Source organism: Rhamphochromis longiceps, linkage group LG1 (genome assembly GCF_057381845.1).
Source record: "Rhamphochromis longiceps isolate RC_006_pf linkage group LG1, R_longiceps_female_GT1.1, whole genome shotgun sequence".
NCBI classification, from domain to species: Eukaryota; Metazoa; Chordata; class Actinopteri; order Cichliformes; family Cichlidae; genus Rhamphochromis; species Rhamphochromis longiceps.
In genome coordinates, this window is record NC_140557.1 from 37,440,268 (window position 1) to 37,463,905 (window position 23,638).

Here is a 23,638-nt window from a genome sequence, read left to right on the forward strand (position 1 = left end):
GTGGATTTTGTGCAATGCTGGGAATATGGAATGGAAAGGGACAGATGGGACTGGCACATGATCCCTGTTGACCTCCTCCTTCTCTCCCTCCCCCTCCTCCTCTTCGTCATTTCTCTCCCACTCCCTCCTCCCCTCACACACTCTCTGCCTAATCTGACTGGGGGAGAGAGGGAGGGCACCGGGCATTCGCCACCACCTCTCCCTATTTTCTGGCAGCGCCTAACTCGGCAGCAGAGCCAAAGCACGCAGGATATGGGCGAAAAAACAACTGATTCCTCTGTGAGGCTGGACTGAGAGCAACACAGCTCTCATGTCTCATCTGCAGAGAGCCTAGTTGGACTAGATTTACCGCTAATCCAGCATAAGAGAGCGCGCAGAAACAAGCTGCCGGACTGTGCATCTTTCCTTTTATTTCATTTTGAGGAAAAACCCATTAGACGCTGCGTTCTGGCCTCTTTGAGGATGTGAGGATGCCATCTTTGTAGGCACTTAGAAAAAGAAGCCGCTTGTGCTGGACGTTCATGGCCAAATGTAGGGTGCTGGCGGCCGAGGAAAAGCAGTTCACGATGTCGGCCACTCAGGGGATGAACCGCAGCGGGGTCTACAACTACTTCCTCAACATGGTGGCCTATCAGGTGAGAGCTGGTGAGCAGCAGCACAGCTGGAGTCTGTTTGAGCCTTTTTCAGTGTCAGTTTAGTTTGTAATGCATTAAACTAAAGGAATTTACTCATGAGATGATTGTGCATACTCACTGAAGTGCTTTTATCCAGTCAGTTAGATTCACTGTAGCTATTAAGAGTTTTCTGTAGCTGTATTTGTTTTTATTAAAAAGTAGAAGGACAGTAATGTAGAAATAATCAGTTACAGGACGCAGAAACATATTAATGTGTAAGGAGCTTTTTAATGTTGTTGCTGGTCCCAGGTCAGCATTGGACATATATTGTACAGATGCTATAGAAATGTGTAAATATTACTCTGGACAATAACTTTGAGCCAGTGCTGTTAAACAATAAATGTACGTGAGTGAACTACAAGCTTTTTTACTGACTGTTTGCAGTGCTGGCATCCTACTGCAGCAGTGCACTCTTTCACTGCAGACTGCATGGCTACATGTTTGATTTTTCTCACCAGTGACAATGGGACTCAATGCCTCATTGCAGTGTTGAGACGTAGCCCGAGATCCAGATTTGTTCATTTGCTCAGCAGTATAGAACTAAAGAACAGTTTTTTTCTTCGGTAGCAGCGGCGTTGTCTTCGGTTTAGTAATGTGCAACATGATACTCTGAACATTCTGCATCATTCGCCTTTATGTTGCTCTCCATTAGTAAAAGGTGATTTACTTTTGGATTTTGGATTTGAAGCTGTATTTGGCCTGTTTATCATAGAACCACAGACCTGTTGAAAGCAGTCCTGTTTCCATACATCCATACTTTACTTAATGTTACTTCCAAATGCTCCCAGTGGGGGACAGGTCTGAGGTGCAGGTTAGAGTATGTGCAGAATGAGGTTTTGGCATTATCTGTCTGAAATAAGCAAGACCTTTGCTAAGAACACATCACATTAATAGCAGCTTATGTTAGCTTATGGGGCTTTCATGAATATGCATTTATCGATGTTATGTGGACCTGTGCACCCACACCATGACGGATTGTGCACTGGTAGAAACCCGGAAGGTCCCGCTCCTCTTTAGCTCAGAGAAGAAAGCCTGCTTGATTTTCAGGTCACTTTCCTCCTTTGCTACACTTCATGAATTACCTTTAGGTCAGGATCAGCTGTATTTCTAGATTGTTTTTATGTAGGTTGTCTTATTTCTTGGTTTGCATGTGTGGTAGAATTTTAACCTGGATTTGTGCAACAACGAACTGTGTTCATGACAGCGCTCCTGAACCTGTGCAGCAAGAATACTGAAAGGAAAAGAGTTCATATTACTCTTATATAAGATATATTTCAGGGAGTCCCAGTAAAGTCAAGTTGTCCCAGTTTGTGTTCAGGAGACAGAGACCCGCTCTGCTTTTGATAAAGCATATAGTTAGGGACGGGTCAGGTGACCCTGAACCATTCACTAGCTTTGCTGCTGTGTATGCAGGGACGTTTCCCATGATTCAGTGAGTATTTGAAAGGGGAGTTCTTCTTCCCCATAGGGGACTGTCTTATCATTGGGGTTCTTTCTTTTCTGTAAAATATAAGGTCCTGTCAGATCCATGTTGTACAGTTGGAGCTTTATAAGTGCATGGAGGCTTAAAGGCGCTCAGCATTAGATTTCAAACTGTGCACACAGGTTTCTGTGGATTCTGTAAAGCTTTAATGTTCTGCAGGATAGTTCATGTAGTTCTTTACTTTATCACACTGAGAAATGTTCTGTTGTTGAACAACTTGCCTTTTCACAAAGCAGCGAAACCCTTCCCACCACCATGTTGCTCTTCCATTAAGGTGAAGCCCTCAAACCTCAGTGGATGAAAATAAAATGCAAAGGACATATTATAAGAAATATACATAGATTAAAATACATAAACTTGACAGAGGTCCTTTTGCGATACAAAGTGAAAGGCAGATGTGGGTCAGGATTAGCACTTAATACTTGGAAAGGTGCAGATGAGATCGTCATCATGTAGAAGTAACACGTTGAGTGACTCCTGTGTTTCTGAAATTATATTCTTACATTTGTGATTTGACAGGACAACCTGGCTCATTTATGCAAACGTCCATGAATGCCTGAATGAAGACTCCGTCTCTATCTCACAAACTCCTCCACGTTTAGTCTTCACTCTGTACCTAACAGTCTGTGGTCTGCCCTGAATATGCTGTGTGACCCACTCTTTTATTTGGCTGTTTTTAAATGAAAGTGATTATTCGTGTTTTTGGTTTAATCTCCATGGCCCAACTTTGCTCTGTGACCAGTAATCCTGCATTATGAACCTTAAACTAGGCCACAGGGCAGACACCTGGCTGTCTGTAAGGTGGCTCAACTTATAAACCTTTTTTTATAAATTCTATAAAGTTTCCCTTTTGTTTATGTGTAGTTTTCTTTATTCCATCAGAAACATCTGCACTTCTTTATTATGAACAGTTCTGGTTTGTTCAGAATGCAAAAAAGGACAATTTACATCTGATGCATTTATGGTTTCTCATGCTCTGCATGCTGAGAGATGGTTTTAGGTGTTCAGTTTACAAAGTAGTTTATTTTGTGATTATCAAGTGACTTGGAGTTATTACAGTATCTCCATGCTTCTCTTTGGGCCGTCAGACCATCAGTCAGAGTGCAGATAAAAGCACTTTTATTAACAAATCTACAACTTGACTAATAGACAAATAAACAATAAGCATGTAAATGTGTACAGTATGTAAGAAAGTAAACAGAGATGGTAAACAAAGCTGGTTTAAGTGACTGTGCATGTGGTTGCTGGTGTCTGATGGGCGGGTCTGTTGCAGATCTACTGTATTTTCCCACATAATCATCTCTGGGAGGTTGGTCTGAAGAAGAAAACCTGAGTGACAGTTCTCTGGGTGAAAGTGTGTTGCTGGTGTCAGAGGGAAATGGTCAGACTGCTTTGAGCAGACATTGAGGCAGCAGTAACCACCTGTTAGAACCGCGGCATGTAGAAGAACGTCTTTGAATGTACGATGTTAAACTTTGAAGCAAGTGGGCTGCAGCAGCAGAAGTTCACATTATGTGGCTCTCCTGTCAGCTTTGAACAGAAAACTGCAGCTACAGTTCACACAGAAGACTGGAAGTATGCTGCCCGCTCTGATAGCATGAATTTCTGCTGTAACATTCAGATGTCCGGGTCAGAGACAACAGGACAGCATAGATCCATGTTGTGTGGCATCACTGGCTTCAGGCTGCTGGTGGTTCAATAGTGCGGGGGATATTGTCTCGGCACCATTCGAGTCCATTAGCAGCGGCATTGTTAAAACACCACGGCCTACCTGGGTAGTATTGCTGACCTTTACTACCACAGTGTACCCATTCTGTAGCTCAGGAGGAGCCACAGCAGTAGAGCTGGTCATCTACTAATCAGAAGGTTGGGGGTTCAATCCCTGGCTGCTGGAGAAGATACTCACCTCGTTGCTTCCTGATTCATCCATCGCAGTGTGAAGGTTAGAAACGACAAAGGAAAGAGAGATAAAGGTGCTTGCGGGTGTGTGAATGAAGCAAGTCGTATAAAGTGCTTTGAATGCTCAGAGTAGAAGAGCTCTATATACGAACCAGTCCATTTACCATTCTGTGACGGCTGCTCAGAGCAGGACATCACACCACATCACAATAGTCTCATCAATGAGCTCACTGGGCTCCACAGTTAAAGCCTTTATGATGTGGTGGAATGGGAGATTCAAGTCATGGGTGTGAATCCCAAAATCTGCAGCAAACACACATATGTACGTGTTAATATATACATATATTGTAATATAGACCAAAATCTATCTTAGAATTATAGAATTCTAATAAAGCACATATTTCTTCTTCAAAATTTAAAGTAATCTACAAAAATAGAAAAGGTAGCACCAACAAACGGAAACTGTTCCCCACAAAAATGACCAGAGCAACATCACTGACTGACTGATTTGCAGCCATGTGAGCAGTCAGTGCATAATGGAAACCCATTCTTCAGCTGGAAGGGATATCAGGAGATATACGCTCCATTTAATCGTCTTTCATCAAATCATTTTTCAGCCACTGACCAAGATTAAAGATCTATTTTGATGCAGTCTTCCCCTCAATGAGAAGATGTTGGATAATCCTCTCTGCATTATCTATCAGATTAAGACGTGCACATGATGAGTGATAATACATCTGGATTTACTCCTTTAGTATTTAGTGCAGTTCCAGTGCCTGCAAATATGCACACAGTTCACAAAGCAAAGCAGAGAAATACAATCTACAATATAAAACTACACAGTTACTACAGACAGACTGCAGAGGCTGCTGAAGCACATGAGCAGATGAGCGTGCAGGTTTCTCCTCTAGGTTTAGTTCAGGATCAGTGGACACGGGCTTACATTCAGTCATCCACAGCTCTGATTGATGAGAATCAGAACCAGCCAGATGCCAGTGGACTCATTAATCTGCCATCATTGGCAGTGTGAGACTGGGACTTTTAAATGTCTTCAGACAGTTTTGCTTTTAATACTTGGATTGTGCAGATGCAGTGTTTAGGATTTTCAATCCTCCGGGTCCCTGTACCAGCAGGACACATTGTCCTGTAGAGGTCTGCTGCTCACCAAAAGGTCTGCAGAGATGTGGAACAGCACTGGGAGTTCAATCCATGCATCGATAGTAAACTCTGCTTAACGTAAACTTAACCATACAGCACGATTCAACACTGCAGTGCCCACTACAGAAAGTCTTCAACTTTCAATGAGTACTAAAGCAGTTTGAAACTACTCCAAATACCCGTAAAGTAAATTAGAGCTTAAGGATCAAGAGTTCTCCTGTTGTTGAAAGGCAACAAATTTATGGAGCTCATAGTAGTTCATGGTTTTCATTTTTCAGCACTCTGGACTGAATATCAGTGCACATCATTTCTACTCTGCTGTCTGACCTCATGTATCACCCACGGCCGTCAGATGCTCTTTTGACTCAGGAGATGCTGTGTGCCGGAAGTGACCACATGCCAAAGATTTTATTTTTCTAACTTTATCTCCACTTGTTGCAGCATGCAGTGTATTTACTAACATATTACACGTTTCAGATCAAGTGGGATTTTGGTGAAATACAGTTCACATCTTCTCAGCTGCTATGTGTGACAGTTGTAACAGCAGACAGAAATATGTCCGTGGCCTGTGTGCTGTTTGGATGCTGAGCTGCCTCTTCTCCTCCTCAGATATGCTGCTGCTGTGGGCCGGCTCCCTGCTCGCTCTGCTGTGCCTTCTGCCCTCCGGTCAAATCCTCCACCAGCACGCGGGTCATGTACACGCTCTTTCACATAATGAGTTGTGCGGTCTCCTGCCTCATGCTGTCCCGCACGGTCTCCGAGCTCGTCAGGGAAAATGTGAGTGTTTGCTCAGTTGTTCAATATGTTACCAGTGCGCTTTATACAGTGCAGCTATTCTGACTCCATACACAAAGTCCACAGTCATGAGTGAATTCAAACCCCAATGAACAATGTGAGAAACATTAAATAAAGTCATACAGAATAATAACTACTAAACATTATTATTCTGTACGTAGTTCTGCAAATAACTGCTGCAGGTAAGAGTTTCAAGAACAAAAGAATAAATAAACCAAATTATTTGTCTTAGCTGTGTGAATTTAATGTGTAGACGAAAATACACTGAATAGTCAGTCAGTGTGGAGAAGCACCATCTCTGACGTCATCATGAATGTGACGTGTCACTTCAGGTGCCTTTCTTCAACGTGGTGTGTGACCAGGCGCACGGCGGGGGCCACTGTGAGATGTTGGTGGGCTACTCTGCGGTCTATCGAGTCTGCTTCGGCACTTCCTCTTTCTACCTGATGATGGCGATGTTCCTCATTGACGTGAAGTCCAGTCAGGACTTCAGAGCACTCATACACAACGGGTCAGTGTGAAGTGTTACACATGAGCCTTTTTCCACATTTCAGCACCAACATGTTACAATGAGTGACAAGAAGATACACGTACAGACTGTTAGAGGTTAATAATGTAGTTCACCAATCAATCAATCAATCAACCAATAGGTATTTGTAGGAGTCTTCCCAATCTGGGCCTAAAAGTAAAATACCGTATGTTTGTCCAAACAACTCTACACTTTACAAAAGTGAGAATCTATGATGTAAACAGTCGTGACCACAAAGAAAAAACAGTAAATGAGAAGGCGTGTCCAAACTTTTCAATGGTAGTGTTTGTGTATTTTATACATATTATTCTATCTATTTACACTATACATAATACATACATCTCTGTATAGATATTAATATAAATACACACTATAGGAATATGTCCTAACTACATACAGACAGCAGGATATAAAAGAGAAATGAAGCATTGTGTGAAGGTTATGAGCAGGGACAGAAGATGATGTGTCATGTGACCTGTGCAGGTCTTGTAAAGAAGGCAGATTGGAGTCAATCATGTTTCAGTTAAAAATACTCAAGAAAATATTCAGTTTTTACATTTTGTAATGTTTTCTTATTCACATTAACAATCAAAAGCATAACGCAGGATATTATTGTAACACTGTTATGCAAGTGCAGCAGATCTGACCTAAATGTGCACCGCCTGCTTTTATGTGATTTCCTTGAATATTTAAATTAGACTTTAGGAGTGTGTCCTCACACACGCCTTTAAATACTCCAGCCTGTACCTACTGAAAGCTGCTGCTCTAATTAAAGCTCTTTGTTGTTGCACTTTCCATTGCAGTGCAGTCGATTATAGCTGTGACGTAACTCGGATTAGGATTTGACAGACTGGATTGCTGCTTCTGTCTGGTATAAATAAACTCACAGGAGTCTTAGTAGTAGCACAGTGAAAGGTTAGAGCTCTAACAGTGGCCTGCAGAGCACCGAGTACCCTCGTTCTTAAAGACCAGACGCAGACACATAAACAGTGTTTGCACGGAGGAAAAACTTACTGTGCTCATCAACGTGCACCTCCCTCTTTGGGAGTTTATTATTTGTGTTTCAATTGTTTTTCTTGTTAAATAAAGTATTTATCTGAATGTATGAGGCCACTAAAGTCAGTACAATGAATTTCATTTCTGAGGAAACATGAGCAGCACACAAGCATTTTAAAATTCTGCACAGAGACATTCAGTCTGTAGCTGGAAGAAAATCCAATAACATAAAACATGTAATGTTCATGTTGGTAGCAGATGCTGTAAATCTTTACAACAGCAGCTTGAGTTTATGCTGATTCTAATTATTAGTTCAAAAACACACCACAGTGAATATATTTTCATTCCACATCAGATGAATAAAGTAAGTTTGAGCAAACAAGCCGATTTGGAGCTCAGAAGTCTGCAAAAGGTACGTTTTTCAGATTCTGCTGTTTCTGTTCTTGGTATCAGAAATGAGTGGGTTTGTAGGTTCAATAGAGAAGTAATACAGCACTTGTAAATTAGTAAAAATTACAAAATCGTTGGAAAAAAGCTTTTATATTGAAGGTTTAAAACCCCCCAAAAACTAACAGTTCCTTTTTTCTTTCTTTTTTCAGCTTCTGGTTCCTTAAGTTCATCACACTGCTGGGAATGTGCACTGCTGCCTTCTTCATCCCAACAGAGTCCTTCCTGCATGGTGAGAAACTTTTCTATCAGGCTTTTCATTGGAAGCAAATCCATCCTGAGAGCAGATATGACCTTCCTTCTAAACCCTTCTAGGGGGCAGCAGAGATCTGCTCCTGAGCACTATCGAAACCCTGCAGGGCATTCATCAACGGGCCATAAATCTCTGCAGCTCGGTTTCACTTTGTTTGGGGACAATAAATATGCTGAAACAAGTTTGAGATCACAGCCAGTTTATTATATACAGGTTGCTCTTGTTTTTCCTTTCCTGTTAACTGCTTCCTCTGTCATCTTGAAATAAATCACTGAATGATGGCGCTTCTCTCTCTCTTTTACCTGCCTCAGCTTGGCATTATGTTGGTGTGGTGGGAGGATTCGCCTTCATCTTGATTCAGCTCATCCTCATCACAGCGTTTGCACATACCTGGAACAAGAACTGGTAAGACTAAGACTGTCCTACAGAATCACCTAATGTGTGATTTTATGTTGTGAAATGAAGAAGACGAACTCGTAGCTGTGTGGAATCACTCATTTGACAATCATCCAAAACAAGGACACACTTACCCCGTCTGTGGGGATCTTGACGTTGTTAAAAAGTGTGTCATTAACTTTGTGTTTGCTGTGTTGCTTGTGTTTTGCTGACATCATAATGCGTCTTTGCACGATGAAACTTTATGAAAAAACGATTCATGACCATGAGCACATCCAGCAGCTCTGGGATGCCTCGGTGCAGTGCTGGATGAGAGCGAATCCCTGCAGTCAGATTAAACATCTGGAAAGACTGAATCCAGAGGAGGAGCGCCACATGGTGTTGGAATGACATGTTTTCTTTGTTTCGCAGTGAACACATATTTTTGGTTTTCAGCATAACACAAGTCCTTCACAAAATACCAATGAAACAATACACACAATCACATCTATTTATTTCTGTAATCTGCATATTTACAAGAGAAATGGAAACATTTTGGATAAAGCTTATAAATTGGGGATGTGCAGCATATACTGCTTTATCATCCTTCTGGACACTAATGTGCATCATTTCCAAACTGAACATAGTGTTGTGTTATTTAAGAAAAGCCACTGCGCTCATACATTTATATACAGCTGGACTTGTCAGACCTGTAGCATCCATCTCTTGTTATGTACGGTTTCTGGGTCCTTTGCAGCTTCTTCCAGCCTCGTGTGAAGCCAGTGCTGATGATTCATTTCTGTCCTGCAGAATAACTCAAATCAGACTCATTCAGCACCAGCTAAGTAAAACAGAGCGCTGCTTCTTTTTTTATTTGCTTTTTCTGTGGGTGAAACATGCGACAAACAGCAACCACACGTCTGTCTTCAGACGTCTGGAGTAGTTGAAACCAAAAGTATTCAGTTTGCTGTGATCAAAGAAAATCATCCAGACCTCAAATATTCAGGAAAAGAAGGACGTGTTCATGAAATTTGAATAGTTTCCGAGTGACCGGAGAACCGACGGACTAAGAAATAATAATTCTGTTGGCACTTCTATCCTCTCTGCATCCTTTCTGTCATGTCCTCATTTATCCGTCCAGACGTATCCCAGATGTTATTTACTGTATCCAGCTGTTGCGGCTGCCTTTGTCGTCAGGCTCAGCCACCTCTGAACTCTGATGAGTTGTAGCCACGACAGCTAAGAGGATTTATTCATTCAGGCCTTTTCTGAGGCCACTGCAGACAGGCAGAAAAGCCTCTTTCTCTCTTTACAATGACGTGGAGTTTTCATTCACCACTGTCTCTCCAGTCTTGGTTTACAGGTCAGAAATGTTACCAAATATTCTTTGGTTCACAGCTGCAGCACCTGGCAGATTTCTCTTTGCATTATCAAGCTGACTCCAGTGTTATTCTTACTGTCTTCTCAATCCTTGGCCTCACCACTGTGAGTCCTAAATACCCGACTGACTCAGTGACTGTGTGAGATATTCCGAATTCCATCTTAATAACAATAACAGTCACACATTTGATTTATAGGTGCCTGTTGGTACAGCAAATTAAAAACATGTACACAATTAAACGAAAATCAAATACACACATAAAACTATACAAACTAATGAAAGTAACTACAGACTGAGACCGTGTTATAATGAAGGCTCTGAAACCTTTTCCATAGAAAATCACATTCACTTCTAAACATAACTTTAGGTTTACTTTCAGCTACATGCTAAAGATGCTAAACATGTTCACGTCAAAGTAGGCTGTATACATGCATTCTGTCTTCCAGTTGTTTTCCAGTTGTGTGAGTTTAAATCTCCATAACAAGAGGTTTGAACCACTAACCACCGAGTTCTACCCATGAGGATGGCAAGGAGAGCAAATGTTACTGTACATGTCATTTATCCACAGTTCATGTATATGATGCAGATGTGCAGACTAAGAGATTCATCTTTAATGTTTATGGACCTTAGCAGAGGAAATGTTCTTACAGTCCCAGTTGGTGTTATTAATGGCTCAAAGCCCAGCTCTGCTTTGGTAAGCATACGGTTCAGGTGTGATGTGTTCAGTCAAAACAATACAGATCTGTTGTTTTTAGTGTTAACAGGTAAAACAACAGGGCTGGAATAAACTCTCAGTTAAAAATGAAGCCTGATGTAATAATTGGATGCCACTTTCCCACCAGCTTCCTTGTCTCGCCAAATTCAAAGTGGAATAATCACTCGTGCAGTGGAACACCATGACACTTGAATATGAACTCAGTCAAGCTCTGACGATCATCTGTCCTCTCAGGTTGACTGGAGCAGCAGAAAACAAGCGCTGGTACCTGGCGGTAATGTGCGCCACCCTGTTCTTCTACACCATCGCCACTATGGCCTTCACCTTCATGTACAAGTACTACACCCACCCCATTGCCTGCCACTTCAACAAAGTCCTGCTGTGGGTCAACCTGGGACTCTGTGGTCTCATGTCCTTCATTGCCGTCACACCGTGTGTGAAACAGAGTGAGTCGATGAAACACGCTCACGGCAACAAATCTGCAAATAACACTTAGTCCACATCCAGCTGTGCAAACATACACCTGTTGAACGGAGAGCTGATGTAAGCTAACATTATCTGCTTCTCCCATTAAACCAGACGTGCTTTGCCTACACATGTCTGGGCTTCAGGATTAAACACAGGCCTGTACTTTCAGACAAGTACAGGTAATGGTATTGGTACTTTACATGAGTATTTACATTTTGTGAGAGTTTATGGACTCTAGGAATACACATCAAGACTTTTAACTCCACTGCATTTATCACACAGCATGAGGTAGTGTAGTGTGCATTTGTACTGTGCAAATCTGTAGTTTGGTAAAAAATCTTTATATTCTATATTTATAAAAATATTTATAAAAAAAGAAAAATAGACCCTATATGGAATGGAGGACAGTTACATCCTGGTCATTGTGCTGGGACAACAGTAGCGTTGCCAGGTTTGATGGTTCTTTATAGCAGTTTGAAGTGCTGAGCTGAAGGTTTCTTCCTCGAGATGAAAAATAATCATGGCCAGACTTTTCAGGACTCCCCTTTGAGAACTTTTGTACCATCCTCTGTCTTTCTCTCTGTCTACAGAACAGCCTCGGTCTGGGCTCCTTCAGGCCTCCATCATCAGCTGTTATGTCATGTACCTCACGTTCTCTGCACTGTCCAGCCGTCCACCAGAGAAAGGTACGGTAAATAATCAAACGCAGAGCAGAAACACAGAGATCGCTCGGCTGAGACACTGACACAGAAACGTGGACTTTCCCCTTACATGCTGATTAAAAGAGAAACATGTGCAACAAGTTCCCACACATGCACCCGGATCTCTTCATGCTTTTTTCTTCAGAGCTGCGATCGATCAATGTTGTTGGATTAAATGACACCTGCGTAACCTGATGAGGGTTATAAGGGTTGTCTTCCTGCAGCGTTTCTCTGCATAACTGCGATGTAGTGATTGAAACAATGCACAAATTTAAAAACTGAAAGTGTAACACTCACAGAGGAAGATAACCCAAATGCAGGACAAAGACGGGAAGTACAAGATTCAGTACAAATAATCCATCTTCAAAATAAAAAAGGAAGTAACTAAGACAGAGTAATGCACAGAGACATGGAGGCAGACGAGGCCTGACAGCTTGCGCTATACCAGGATGTAACCCTAACACATACACATACTCCTCTATAATTTGCCTTTCCGTTTTCCCAGTGACTCACCTGTTGGCTCCAGGTAAAACAAAGACCCTTCACATAACAGAGACATTAGAGCAGCAGCTTATCACACAACCCAAGTCTTATCCAGGCTTTACATCTAAATGTGTCTGAATCATACATGGATGCTTTGACAATACTGGCTGGTAGAGTCGTTACACTTCCAAACACAGCTGTCCCGATGAACAGCAAAGTGCAGGGTGATGTAAAGCAGGCGTCCAGGAGGAACCAAAGTACCAATGCATCCCTCATTAAGTGTAGCAGTTGGATGTTTTTAGTCCATTTTTGCTACTTCTGGACTCGTTTGGTTAAATACAGTGCGTTTTTAGTCAAAGGTAAAACATCAATAAAGTCAACATGGGTTCACGATTTGAATCTAAATAGCTGTTATTTTACACAAATGTTGGAGAAATCTAAATTTGTTTGTGTTGCTATTTTATGCTCTTATTCCAGAAAAGCCATAAATTGTATCATAACTTCGACAGACTGCATGATGTCACCCACGGTTTAAGAACTCCAGTCTTTGAAGTCTAAATTTTAGCGTTAATTTCATCACCACCTTGTTTTTAGGTGACAGAAATGAGAATTTATTCAACAAGAGGGTGTAGTTCAATCCTGACAGGTAATGCTAGCAGCATGATTGTCTACAGTCCATATTAGCTGCAGTGATGCCTCGCAAACACATAGGGGCTATAGCTGCCTATAGCTGTGAAACCAGTGAGTTATGTAAAACTTTACTCTCTGTACAATTATCACAAAGTATAAAGGCAAAGGCATGTTTTCATGCTGAGGCTCTGTTGCAGCTACCTTTGAGTCATCGTCTGCCATTGTTGGTGCTTTGGCATAATCTGGCATACACTTGCAGTCCTGGACGGACTCTCGCTACTTTCTGTTGCTGTTTAAACACATTATGGGTAAATGTCAGAACTCAATAAAACATTTGAAACCCTCACTGAAGGCCCAGCAGAAAAGTTCTACATCTGTTTTCTAAATGAAGATTGTCGCTTTCTTTAAGGTCACTCAGCAGACTGTGAGCTGTGTCATGTTTGAAAATGTTCTCGGTAATCGGCTGTTATCCACAAGGACAAACTATAGGTGTGTTTGTGTGTGTAGGAGAGGTGTGTGAGAGCTCAGAGGCACTCGGGCAGCTCGGGACACTGCAGCAACATGTTGAGAAAATATGCACTCTGAGTTTGTTATAAAAACAACTTTTCAACACAGACTGGGAACCACACACAGACACACACACATACTTACACACTGTAATAGTTAATTCCCACTTACTGTGGCTGAGTTTCCTTTAATTCATGGATTGACCTGTCATGGAAACGTCTCCAGAAGGGAAGTGTGTGTGTGTCTGTGTGTGTGTGCGTGTGCGTGCACGTGTGTGTGTGGGTGTGTGTGTGTGTGTGTGTGCAGGGCTGGACTGGGACAAAAAATCGGCCCGGGCATTTTGACTAGAGACCGGCCCACCAGGTATTATAGGAAAAACCATAAAGCCTTTGAATGAAAACAAACGCTGTTGTCACAGTGATGTACACTGTCTTGTTGGTATATATGTATCAGTCTAATAAACTTAAACCTACACCATCCTCCCTATTCTGGTATTCTAAACTGCTTGGTCGACTTAACCTCCTGAACTATCTACAACACATGGTGAAAACCTGAAATTAAGACAGAGAAGACTAGAGGGGAGACATGATCATTACTGATTACTGATGACAGATTTAGATATATTTTCATAAACCATTCATTTGCCACATCAATAAACAGCATGGCAGGGCAAAATATTTTTTCTAACATGGCAACCTTTAAAAAGTGAAAGGAGACAGAAAGACAGGTGAGAAAGAATAAAACTTAATTGACTTTTTGATGGCATTTTGCACACAGTACTGGTACAGTATCTAGAAAATGTGGGAAAATACTGGCATCATATACAGTACTTAGCTACTTCTGAAGAAATTATGATGGGATCCTAAAAAAAATTACTATGTACAATAATGGATTTCTATACATTTGACATCAGATGAAAACATTTGTTGTAAGATTCAGATAATTATTTTTTAAAAGCGAAACATTTTAAATGAGAATAAAAAAGAAAAGTATTTCTTTGTGCCCCCCTCTCCCTGTTAATGCCTACCTGCCCCCCTGGCAAAACTTTGCTAGACCCGCCCCTGCAGTTACCAGCTGTCAGCTACTTAGAAAAGGATCCTGGTGTTATTAGTCTCTCAGAAACAGTTCATAACTTCCCTTCAACTCGTTTATGTCACCTAAAGCAGCGGTCCCCAACCCCCGGGCCTAGGACCGATCCGTGAGTCGTTTGGTAACGGGCTGCGAGAGTTGAGGCTCAGGTGTGAAATGTATGATTTTCAGGGTTTTTATCGTTTTCAGCGTTATTTTGTTATCGTTTTGATCGTTAACTCGGTTTTCCTGGGTCTTTTCACGTGTGTTATGAACAGTGTTGGGGAGTAACGGAATACATGTACCGCCGTTACGTATTTAAAATACAAAATATGAGTAACTGTATTCCGTTACAGTTACTGTTTAAAAAGGTGGTATTCAGAATACAGTTACTTTGTTGAAATAAATGGATTACACTGCGGTACTTTCCTGTTTCATATTGTCGCGGGTCAGGACTGTTTGGGTTTTGTTTGACAGCTACGTTCTGTTGTTCTAGGCGGCAGCACTGCGGTTGCCATGGTTACATGGTGACGCTCTCTCTGCGTGTTTCCTGGGTGAGAGAGCGCCTTTTTGTTGTTGTTGTTGTGCTAAGCTAACAGGCAGAATGCTACAGACATAGCTCTAAAGAATGCAGCCTCATGGGCAGTGTAGTCCGTGCTGCAGGGAGAATGGACTGCCATACACGTTATGTGTCTGTGAGCGAGGGAGGGAGAAAAAGGGAAAGTACGAGCTGTCATCGAGCAGAAACGGGAGCTGGAAGCATGTAAATATAATAATAACCACTGCAGCCAAGAAGAGTGCCTGACGAGCCCAGTTGTAAGTAAGCTATTAAGACTCGACTGTACGCTGTGTTCGTGTTTTCCTCCGAAACAATAAGTTCCGTTGGAGCAGTCTTTCAACGCCTCTCTCTGTCTCTCGCAAGAAAAGTTGACCCAGACAACAAAGTAAAGCTATTTTTCAGCTACGAGCCCAACACAGAACCCACGTATTAGCCAGAGGTCCCTTTACTACGGTTCGGAGCCGCGGACCTTCAGTAATAGTAATAAATCACATTCATGTAGTTGTAAACAGCATGATAATATATTAAATAATCCAAAGTATTCAGAATACGTTACTCTCATTGAGTAACGTAACGGAATACGTTACAAAATACATTTTGGGGCATGTATTCTGTATTCTGTAATCTGTAATGGAATACATTTTAAAAGTAACCTTCCCAACACTGGTTATGAATAAATCTTCTTTTTTTCGGTACCGGTACTAGTTTTATTTTGTTGTATTTATCCGCGACACATTAAAGGCCGGTCCGTGAAAACATTGTCGGGCATAAACCGGTCCGTGGTACAAAAAAGGTTGGAGACCGCTGACCTAAAAGGTAAACCTGTTTCTCCATCACCTGTTCAGCTCTGATGATTCAGTAAGGACATCTCCTGGTTTCATCTTCATGTTTCCTTCTCACCACAATCCAAACCGGTATCATGACCAGCAGCTTTTACAGCTGTGGCTCCAGCAAACATCAGCTGATACTAGAAATTAATATTAAATAAATTCTAACAACAGCTGATCAAGCTTAAATATGCTGCTGTTGTTTAGCGCGACATCCGCTGGTTTCCTCTTTCTGGCACAAAGTGGGCGATAAACAAACAAGAGAGAAAAGCCGATCAGCTGATCATTGATCAGTTTCATGATTGAAGTAGAAACAGGAGAGAGAGGGGAGAGAATGAGAGAAGAAGAGGCAGCTGACAGCAAAGACACAGAATAACTCCAGCTTTGTGTATTTTTTCATTGTAGCTGAAGTCCAGGACAAACTGTGTTCCTTCTCACCTCAATACGAAACGCGCAATATTTTCTCTGAATACCAGACTATTCCGTTTTTTACAGGACAGTTGGAAACTCTAATAACTAACCTTATAAATAAAATAAGATAAAACAAATTCAACATCAGTAACATCATAGCACCCGCCCAGCAGTATATATACTCCATCATGCTAGCTAGTACGCAGTACGAGTTATTGTAACTGACTGTAAAAAGTCAGCATAACGAAAATAAACTCCACCTAAACTTGGTTTATATCTGACCAGATAGACTGCAGGTCATAACTTCTTACCTGAAGTTCAGTTCACTGCCTCGGGTCTCTGCTCCTCCTGCCTTTCCGTCATCCACCTGCCAGTGTGTTGCATCTGCTGGCCTCCACCACTTGCTAATGTTACTGAATTTGTGGAAGCTCCGCAATAGCCACCACCAAACAATTGAGTTATTTTTACACATCTCCCAGCATCTGGCCAATCCACCACCTTTCAGTGTTTATGCCGTTACGGGAAAAAAAACGAACCCCCCCCCCCCCCCCCCCCCCCCAAAACCCATTGGCCCATAAGAACGAAAAATCACCATGCCCGGTGGGCCGATGGCCAGTCCAGCTATGTGTGTGTGTGTGTGTGTGTGTGTGTGTGCGTGTGGGGGGGTCTCGTTACTCTCTTCTTCGGCCTTTGTTTGAGTTGTGTGTTCCTGGAAGGCTTATTCTGCTCTATGAGCTCACCGTGACGCACACAGAGTAATCTGTATGTTTCTGAGAGAAAGAATTAGTGACTGAAAAGACACAACTCAAAGAGGGAGACATGCTCTTGCTGCTTTGGCAACTCCTGATCTGAGTGTACTTGTTTGTCTGTCTTTGTGGGGCCCGGCATTAAAGTTTAAAAAACTTTTGAAACTAAATGGAAACTAATGCAAGAACCAACAACAGTCTCTGTGAAGCTTATTTTGGTCACAGTAACATTGTTTTCAGCTCTGCCCCACCTGAGTGTAATCGTTCAGGTAGAAATATGGTTCAGAAATTACATGCCAGGCAACCAAGGTGTCAGTTTCTGAATTTTGCTCAGCATTGCTGTTAGGATTAGCGGCATCACTCCTGGGAAAGAGGGTGTCAGTACTGACGGCGTCAGTTTCACTGTTATTGGGATTAGGCTCGTCATTACTGTTATAAATGGAACTGTTGCTATGGTGATTTTCTGTTTGTGTCTGCAGCTCAGCTTTTCGAATGCGATTCAAGTATCCTTCACAGAGTTTCTTTGCTTTTTCTTCTACTATATTTTTGAGCTCATTCAAGTGGTTGCTCACCTCCTCTGAAAGAAGTTCTTCGTACACCCATCTGTAGTATGAGGGGCACCCTGAGGACTTGATGTTGTTGAACCGTCTCATAATACAAATGGGTTTCCAAAATTCGTAGATATTCCAAATAATGAAAAGCACACTCAAAACACCAAAGCCAATGTCCTACAAGGGAAGGCAGGAAAATGTTAAAACTTATTTATCTGTATGTTACATGAAATGCACAACTGCCAAAGATATCTATGAATATATATCTAAATCTATATAAATACATCTGTATGGTAGAGCTGTTAGAGAAACGCATTTTATCTTATTTTATTTACTTACCACTGACTCATTCTTATATGTAGCTTTGGTGTGCTTTTCCTCATTTGTCAGATTCTCCTTACAAACAATTCCTCTGTGGTTTCTACCAATGTTTGTTATCAGACAGATGTACCAGTCACCCTCAAGCAGAACAGCGCCTGCCCAAATGCCAGTCAGAAAGAGATATTTGGCCAAAAAAAAGCCAAAAAGCTGCATGTAATTACCACAACTACAATAGCGCTGATAATAAATCGTCTTTTTGTAGAAAGACTCAATTAAGGTGACTAAACAACTGAGGATTAAAGGTGGGAGAGCCATGAAGACTGCACCAGTTATATGTGAATGTGGATCGCAGGAACAAACATAGTCCTTGTCCAATAAGTACTGAAGCAGGATGATGCTCACAGCTTTAGTTAAGGATGAAAAAAGTTTTTGAAGCAGCTCGACATGGTGAGTCATGCTTGCTGAAAAATGTCAAAAACTCTTGATGTAGTAGAAGAACAGTTCAGCTTTGAGACTCGATTTCATCCAGCTTTGTGCACTGCTAATGTGAGAGTGTTTTTCATACGATAACAGAGGGATTTTATTGTGTCTGCTGTGTTTTTAGGTGGGTGGGTTACAACCTGCACTTTTATACTTTCCATTTTGATATCTGTAGTCTATGAAAACACAATATATTCTACGTTTTACACAGAATGCAGATAGTTTCATCTCAATATTTAGTAAAATAATTTAAACCCAAAAATACTTTTCATCACTGCCTCTGCAAATTTGAACCATTGGGTCTGGTATGAAAGCACATGGCAGCTAGTCTATGTGTCTCTGCTGAATCCAGAGACAGGGATTTCTATTAACTGCCTACCCTTCCTATTCGTTGTTTCTAAGTTTGATAAACTTAGAGAGACTCCATTCGCACGACTAACATGCTGAGGATAAAAGGAGGCCCAGCCATGAAGACTGCATCATTTACATGTAAACCCGGGCTGCATGAGCAAAAATAATCCATGTCAAATACGTATTGCACAACGAGGAAGAAGGTTATGAGGATGATGCTCACAGCTTTTGATAAGAGTGAACTAAAATTTCCACGTGGTGTGCCATGACAGCTGAAAAATATTACAGCACAAAACTCTCAAAGCAGCTTCATCAAATTCTTTCTTGCAGCTTTGCTTTCTGCTAAAACCACAGGAAATATTCTGCATTTAGCGGGCCTGTGAGAACACTGCTGAACTGCTACTACAACGTGCCAGCCCTCTACCCCAGCAGTGGGGGTATAGTCCTTCTTTCGTTGGTGCACTACCCCCCCCCCCCCTTAGAACACACAGTGCAGGTTGGCAGAAGTCAGTTTTTTACAGTTTTATTTAAAGCGCAGTTTAAACATCAAAGTGTGTGCACACTGTAGAGAGCGAGAGCAGTAACCACAGGTTATGAAAACAAGCTGGGACAGGTGCCAACAGTTTCTGCTTCATTTCTTAGTTACTCTGATTTGGATACATCAACAACACCTTAGACAACAAGAACTGTAATAACTGCAAACCGTCCTTTTTACTGTTCAACAATAACAAAACAGAACATTTTCTTTGCGTAAATAATTCTCCTAACAGATCAAACGTCTGGCCACATAATTTGTGGAACAATTTATAACAAAATTATTTTAAATACACAAAATTACATCACCAAATGGCACGGTGTTTTAATTCCTGTGCATAAATATGCTTATTTATTCTTGATATTGCTGCAGTTACTTATTGTCACCAGATTGGTCATGTGATCCTCTGGACAAATGAGAGTTTAGAGAATAAAAAGTTTTGTGAAGGCCGGCTAACAGCAGCTAACAACAGAAAAGCTGAAGATGTTCAGCAAATGAGCGTCACCGACTCCTCGACTTGTATCATTGTTGTGAGCAAGACTGAGCAGATGTGCACAGCTGAGGTAAACAGCAGCCTGACAGGCTACACTCACTGCAGATCAACGCTGGCCAGGGCTCTTGGTCCTACAGCGGCCACCATAGCTAAGGATTAGAATTAGAATAGAATTCATGTCTATTGTCATTGCACACGTCACAAGTACAAGGCAACGAAATGCAGTTTGCATCCATCCACAAACTGCTTTAGCAATAATATAGATATATTACAGAATATGGAACTATTATAGGTATGGTACAATGTACACGGTATGAAGGTATGTTATGAATATACTATAAGTATGTACAGGCTACAGCTGTAGTGAGTGTACAGGCTATGTTAGCTTATACATATTAATAAACAGTTATATACAGTTGCAAACAGTTGTAGAATTATAATTATTGTATTTTACAGCATTTACAGTAGTGCAGTTAAGCTAAGTGAAATATGTGGATAATTTCTACAGAGGCTATATAAAGTGCTAGTGGTTGTGGGTGGTGGTTCAGTCCATGTTATTATTGTGTTTATTTAAAATCAGTACACAGTAGATCGAGAGTCCTTTGAAAAGATGTCATATTTTAATATTGAGTCAGTTACTGTGTTGGAGGAACTGTGACCGTATCATTTCCTCAGGGATTAATAAAGTATTCTGATAATAAAGATTTCTCTCTTTTTTTTAAATATAAATTGTGATATTGTTTCATCTTCTGAACCTGTACTGTCAGTGTTCAGCCATTCATACATTATATAAACCAGCGTTTGAGTTTCCTGGTGTGATGCGATGGTAAAACTTAGCATGCTGTGTTATCTTTGTGTCAGTTGTGTACCAGGGCATGAACATGACCGTCTGTTACCCCAGTGTGGGACAAGATGGCATCCAGAAAGAAGGCAACGCTGTGGCCATAATTGGAGCCGCCATCATGTACTGCTGTGTGCTCTTTGCATGGTGAGTAAACACTTCATCTTTAGACAGAGTATCTGCATGATACAAAGAAGTGACTGAAAATGTCCTGTAAGCATGCATTGCATTTTACATCACAGCCACATATCTCTGCTGGGGCAACAAATGTGTTGATGTCTAATTTCCCTCCAGTAATGAAGCTTCCTACCTGGCAGAGGTGTTCGGGCCATTTTGGATGATCAAAGTTTACCGCTATGAGTTCCAGAAAGCTACATGCTGTTTCTGCTGCCCTGAAGAAGAAGAAGGTGTGTACTAAAACACTTAACCTGGTTTCATTTGGTCCTTATGCTACATTTGACCATTTAAAAACTCTTCTTGCAACTAAATTAACTCCCTTAAAACTGAGGATGTAAAGGTAAGAGGTTGGTATCAACTTGTGTCAGTCTTTAACAAGAAGTGTGCAAATGTAAACTCTATGTTGAAGCACTTGCAGTTCTTCTAAAGACCAGCTCGATCCAGGATCACCAACAGCACCGGCAGACTTTTGAAACTGACACCTGACATCAGGAGCTAACGTTGTCCCGCTGATGGGCACTGGAGATTTATTGATTGAGTTTAAATACAAAAGCTGCAACCATTGTTAGCCAATCCTTACACTTGATGATACAAATGTTACAGCAGAATAATGTTTTCCACTTGTTTACTAAATGCAGATTATGGTAGGCCAGGTGGTTCTTTGTCATGTTTCAACCATGCTCACTGTGACTCAGTGCTCTCTCTCATAAATGATTGTGTGTGCAGAAGAAAAAAACACCTTTGCTGTTGTGTAATCCTAACTATGCCTCACAGTTGATGCTACAGTGGACTGATGGTTCTGCAGTAACCAGCATATCACTTGTAATCTTCCAGCTGAAGAAGATTTTGCGATTGATGACGAGAACAAAGGCTGTCAGAAGGTTATTCACAACGAGACACAGAGGGTGGCTTACAGCTACTTCTTCTTTCATTTTGTCTTCTTCCTGGCCTCGCTGTACGTCATGATGACCCTCACTAACTGGTTCAGGTTAGTAAGTGACAGTTCTAGACATTGTTCTCATACATATATATTTTACATTTCTGAGATGTTTCTTTTGTAATCTGTGCCGTCTTCTCCCCAGTTACGAGTCAGCAGTGCTGGAGACCACTTTCACCCACGGCAGCTGGTCTACCTTCTGGGTGAAGATGTCGTCCTGCTGGGCCTGTGTGATCCTCTACCTCTGGCTCCTGCTGGGCCCTTTGTGCAGCTGTCAGAACGAATCCAGACCTCGCCGATCACGCATCAAACGCCGCTCAACATCGTCCCGCCATGTCACTGTCAGTGTCTGACACTCAGGAAGTAGCCTGGCAGGAGAAGAGTGGACAAGAGGTCAGGTGTCGGAGGGCCTCCCCGTGTTGCCCAGCAGGAGGAAATTTTCAGGCGTGGAGGTCACTGGGGTGAGGGGTCAAAGACTCATGGTGTTGTGAGAGAAACCCACGGGTGGTGCCCCTGCTGACATGTGAAGAACTGGGCACAGGCCTGATGTCACAGGCTTGATACCCTAAACCACTAACAAGGACGTAACTGTGGTTTAGAAGCACATTATAATATGAATTGCCAAAGGGATCAGAAATGAACTCTCACTCAGTATACTGGGTATCACAGTAAGAGGGTAGGTGTAAAGATTTTGAATGTTTCATTTTAGTATTTTTATTATTTTTGCAGTATGTAGACACTTAAAATTGTAAGAGAGAACACTGTTTATGTATTTGCTAGATTACTATTTCAGAGGCGCATGTCCCTAACATTTAAAACTGTTTCATGTATATCAAATAAAGAATTTGCCCTAAAGCACAGAGCCTTTTTAGCCCTATGACAAATAATTGAGGGTTATGGAGCATGAACAAATCTTTCAAATTCTGCAAAAACACAAACAGTTTAAGAACTACCTATAAAGCAACACGTTTTCCTACCGACACATTTACAGTTCAATCTGTGCAGTAACTTTGAATCTTTTTGTACATCTAATCTCTCTCCTCCGCATACAACTGCAAACCTGAAAAAAAGGTCACATTACACATAACTACACTTGACCCACTCATCTTTCATCTAAAATAATGTCATGCATACATACAAACAAGCATAATCCAGTCATCTTGAAAGAAAGAAAAATGCACATGAGACTGGCTCCATATAAAACAAGGCATTCCCGACAGACCCATGTGAAAATCTTCAAGTTTACATCAGTAATAACTAACCTTTTATCTTTTATTAGTTAACTTTATCCAATTTGAAGATGATGTAGACGCTGCCTTGATGTCTGTAGTGGTCGGTGCAGGGCGTAACTGCTATAGCAGTAGCATAGCAGTAATCAGCTCCTTCATTGTGAGGACAGTTACAACTGCCTGATGTGTGTGGTTGCCAGTCCAACATGAGGGATTCTCCAGTCTCGGTTAACCAGATGGTAGCTGCAAACACACCCTAAAAAACTCGTTCTTTTTAGCTTAACATCTTGATTAGAAATCGCTAACACATTAGCCTAGCTTTTCCCCATGCTGCCAGTTGTAAAGGTAAGCTAAAGCCAGTAAACTTCTGGCTTTAGTTTGTTAATGCACAGACACAAAAGTGTTGGTGATCTTCTCAATAGGGATGGGTATTGATAAGATTTTCACGATTCCGATTCCATTTTCGATTCTGTTTAACGATTCGATTCTTTATCGATTCTCTTATCGATTCTTTTTAAAAGAGGAGAACACTAAGGTCGATTAGCTTAGAACTTTGTTTTATATCTTCTCTTTGAACAAGATAGAAATTTAGGAGTAACATGGCCTAACAAACCCAAC

At 41.4% G+C, this 23,638-nt stretch overlaps 1 protein-coding gene across 1 annotated transcript; it reads left to right on the top strand.

Moving 5' to 3' along the window:
• The first annotated feature begins 201 nt into the window (after window positions 1-201).
• On the top strand, window positions 202-23,062 carry serinc4 (serine incorporator 4). Its single transcript, XM_085408263.1, has 11 exons — window positions 202-635; window positions 5,824-5,991; window positions 6,342-6,520; window positions 8,134-8,213; window positions 8,546-8,639; window positions 10,940-11,151; window positions 11,764-11,859; window positions 20,698-20,824; window positions 20,972-21,084; window positions 21,689-21,842; window positions 21,937-23,062. Exons 1-11 carry the CDS (start codon window positions 522-524, stop codon window positions 22,142-22,144), a joined length of 1,545 nt encoding a protein of 514 aa, XP_085264389.1. The 5' UTR covers window positions 202-521; the 3' UTR covers window positions 22,145-23,062.
• Window positions 23,063-23,638: the final 576 nt, after the last annotated feature.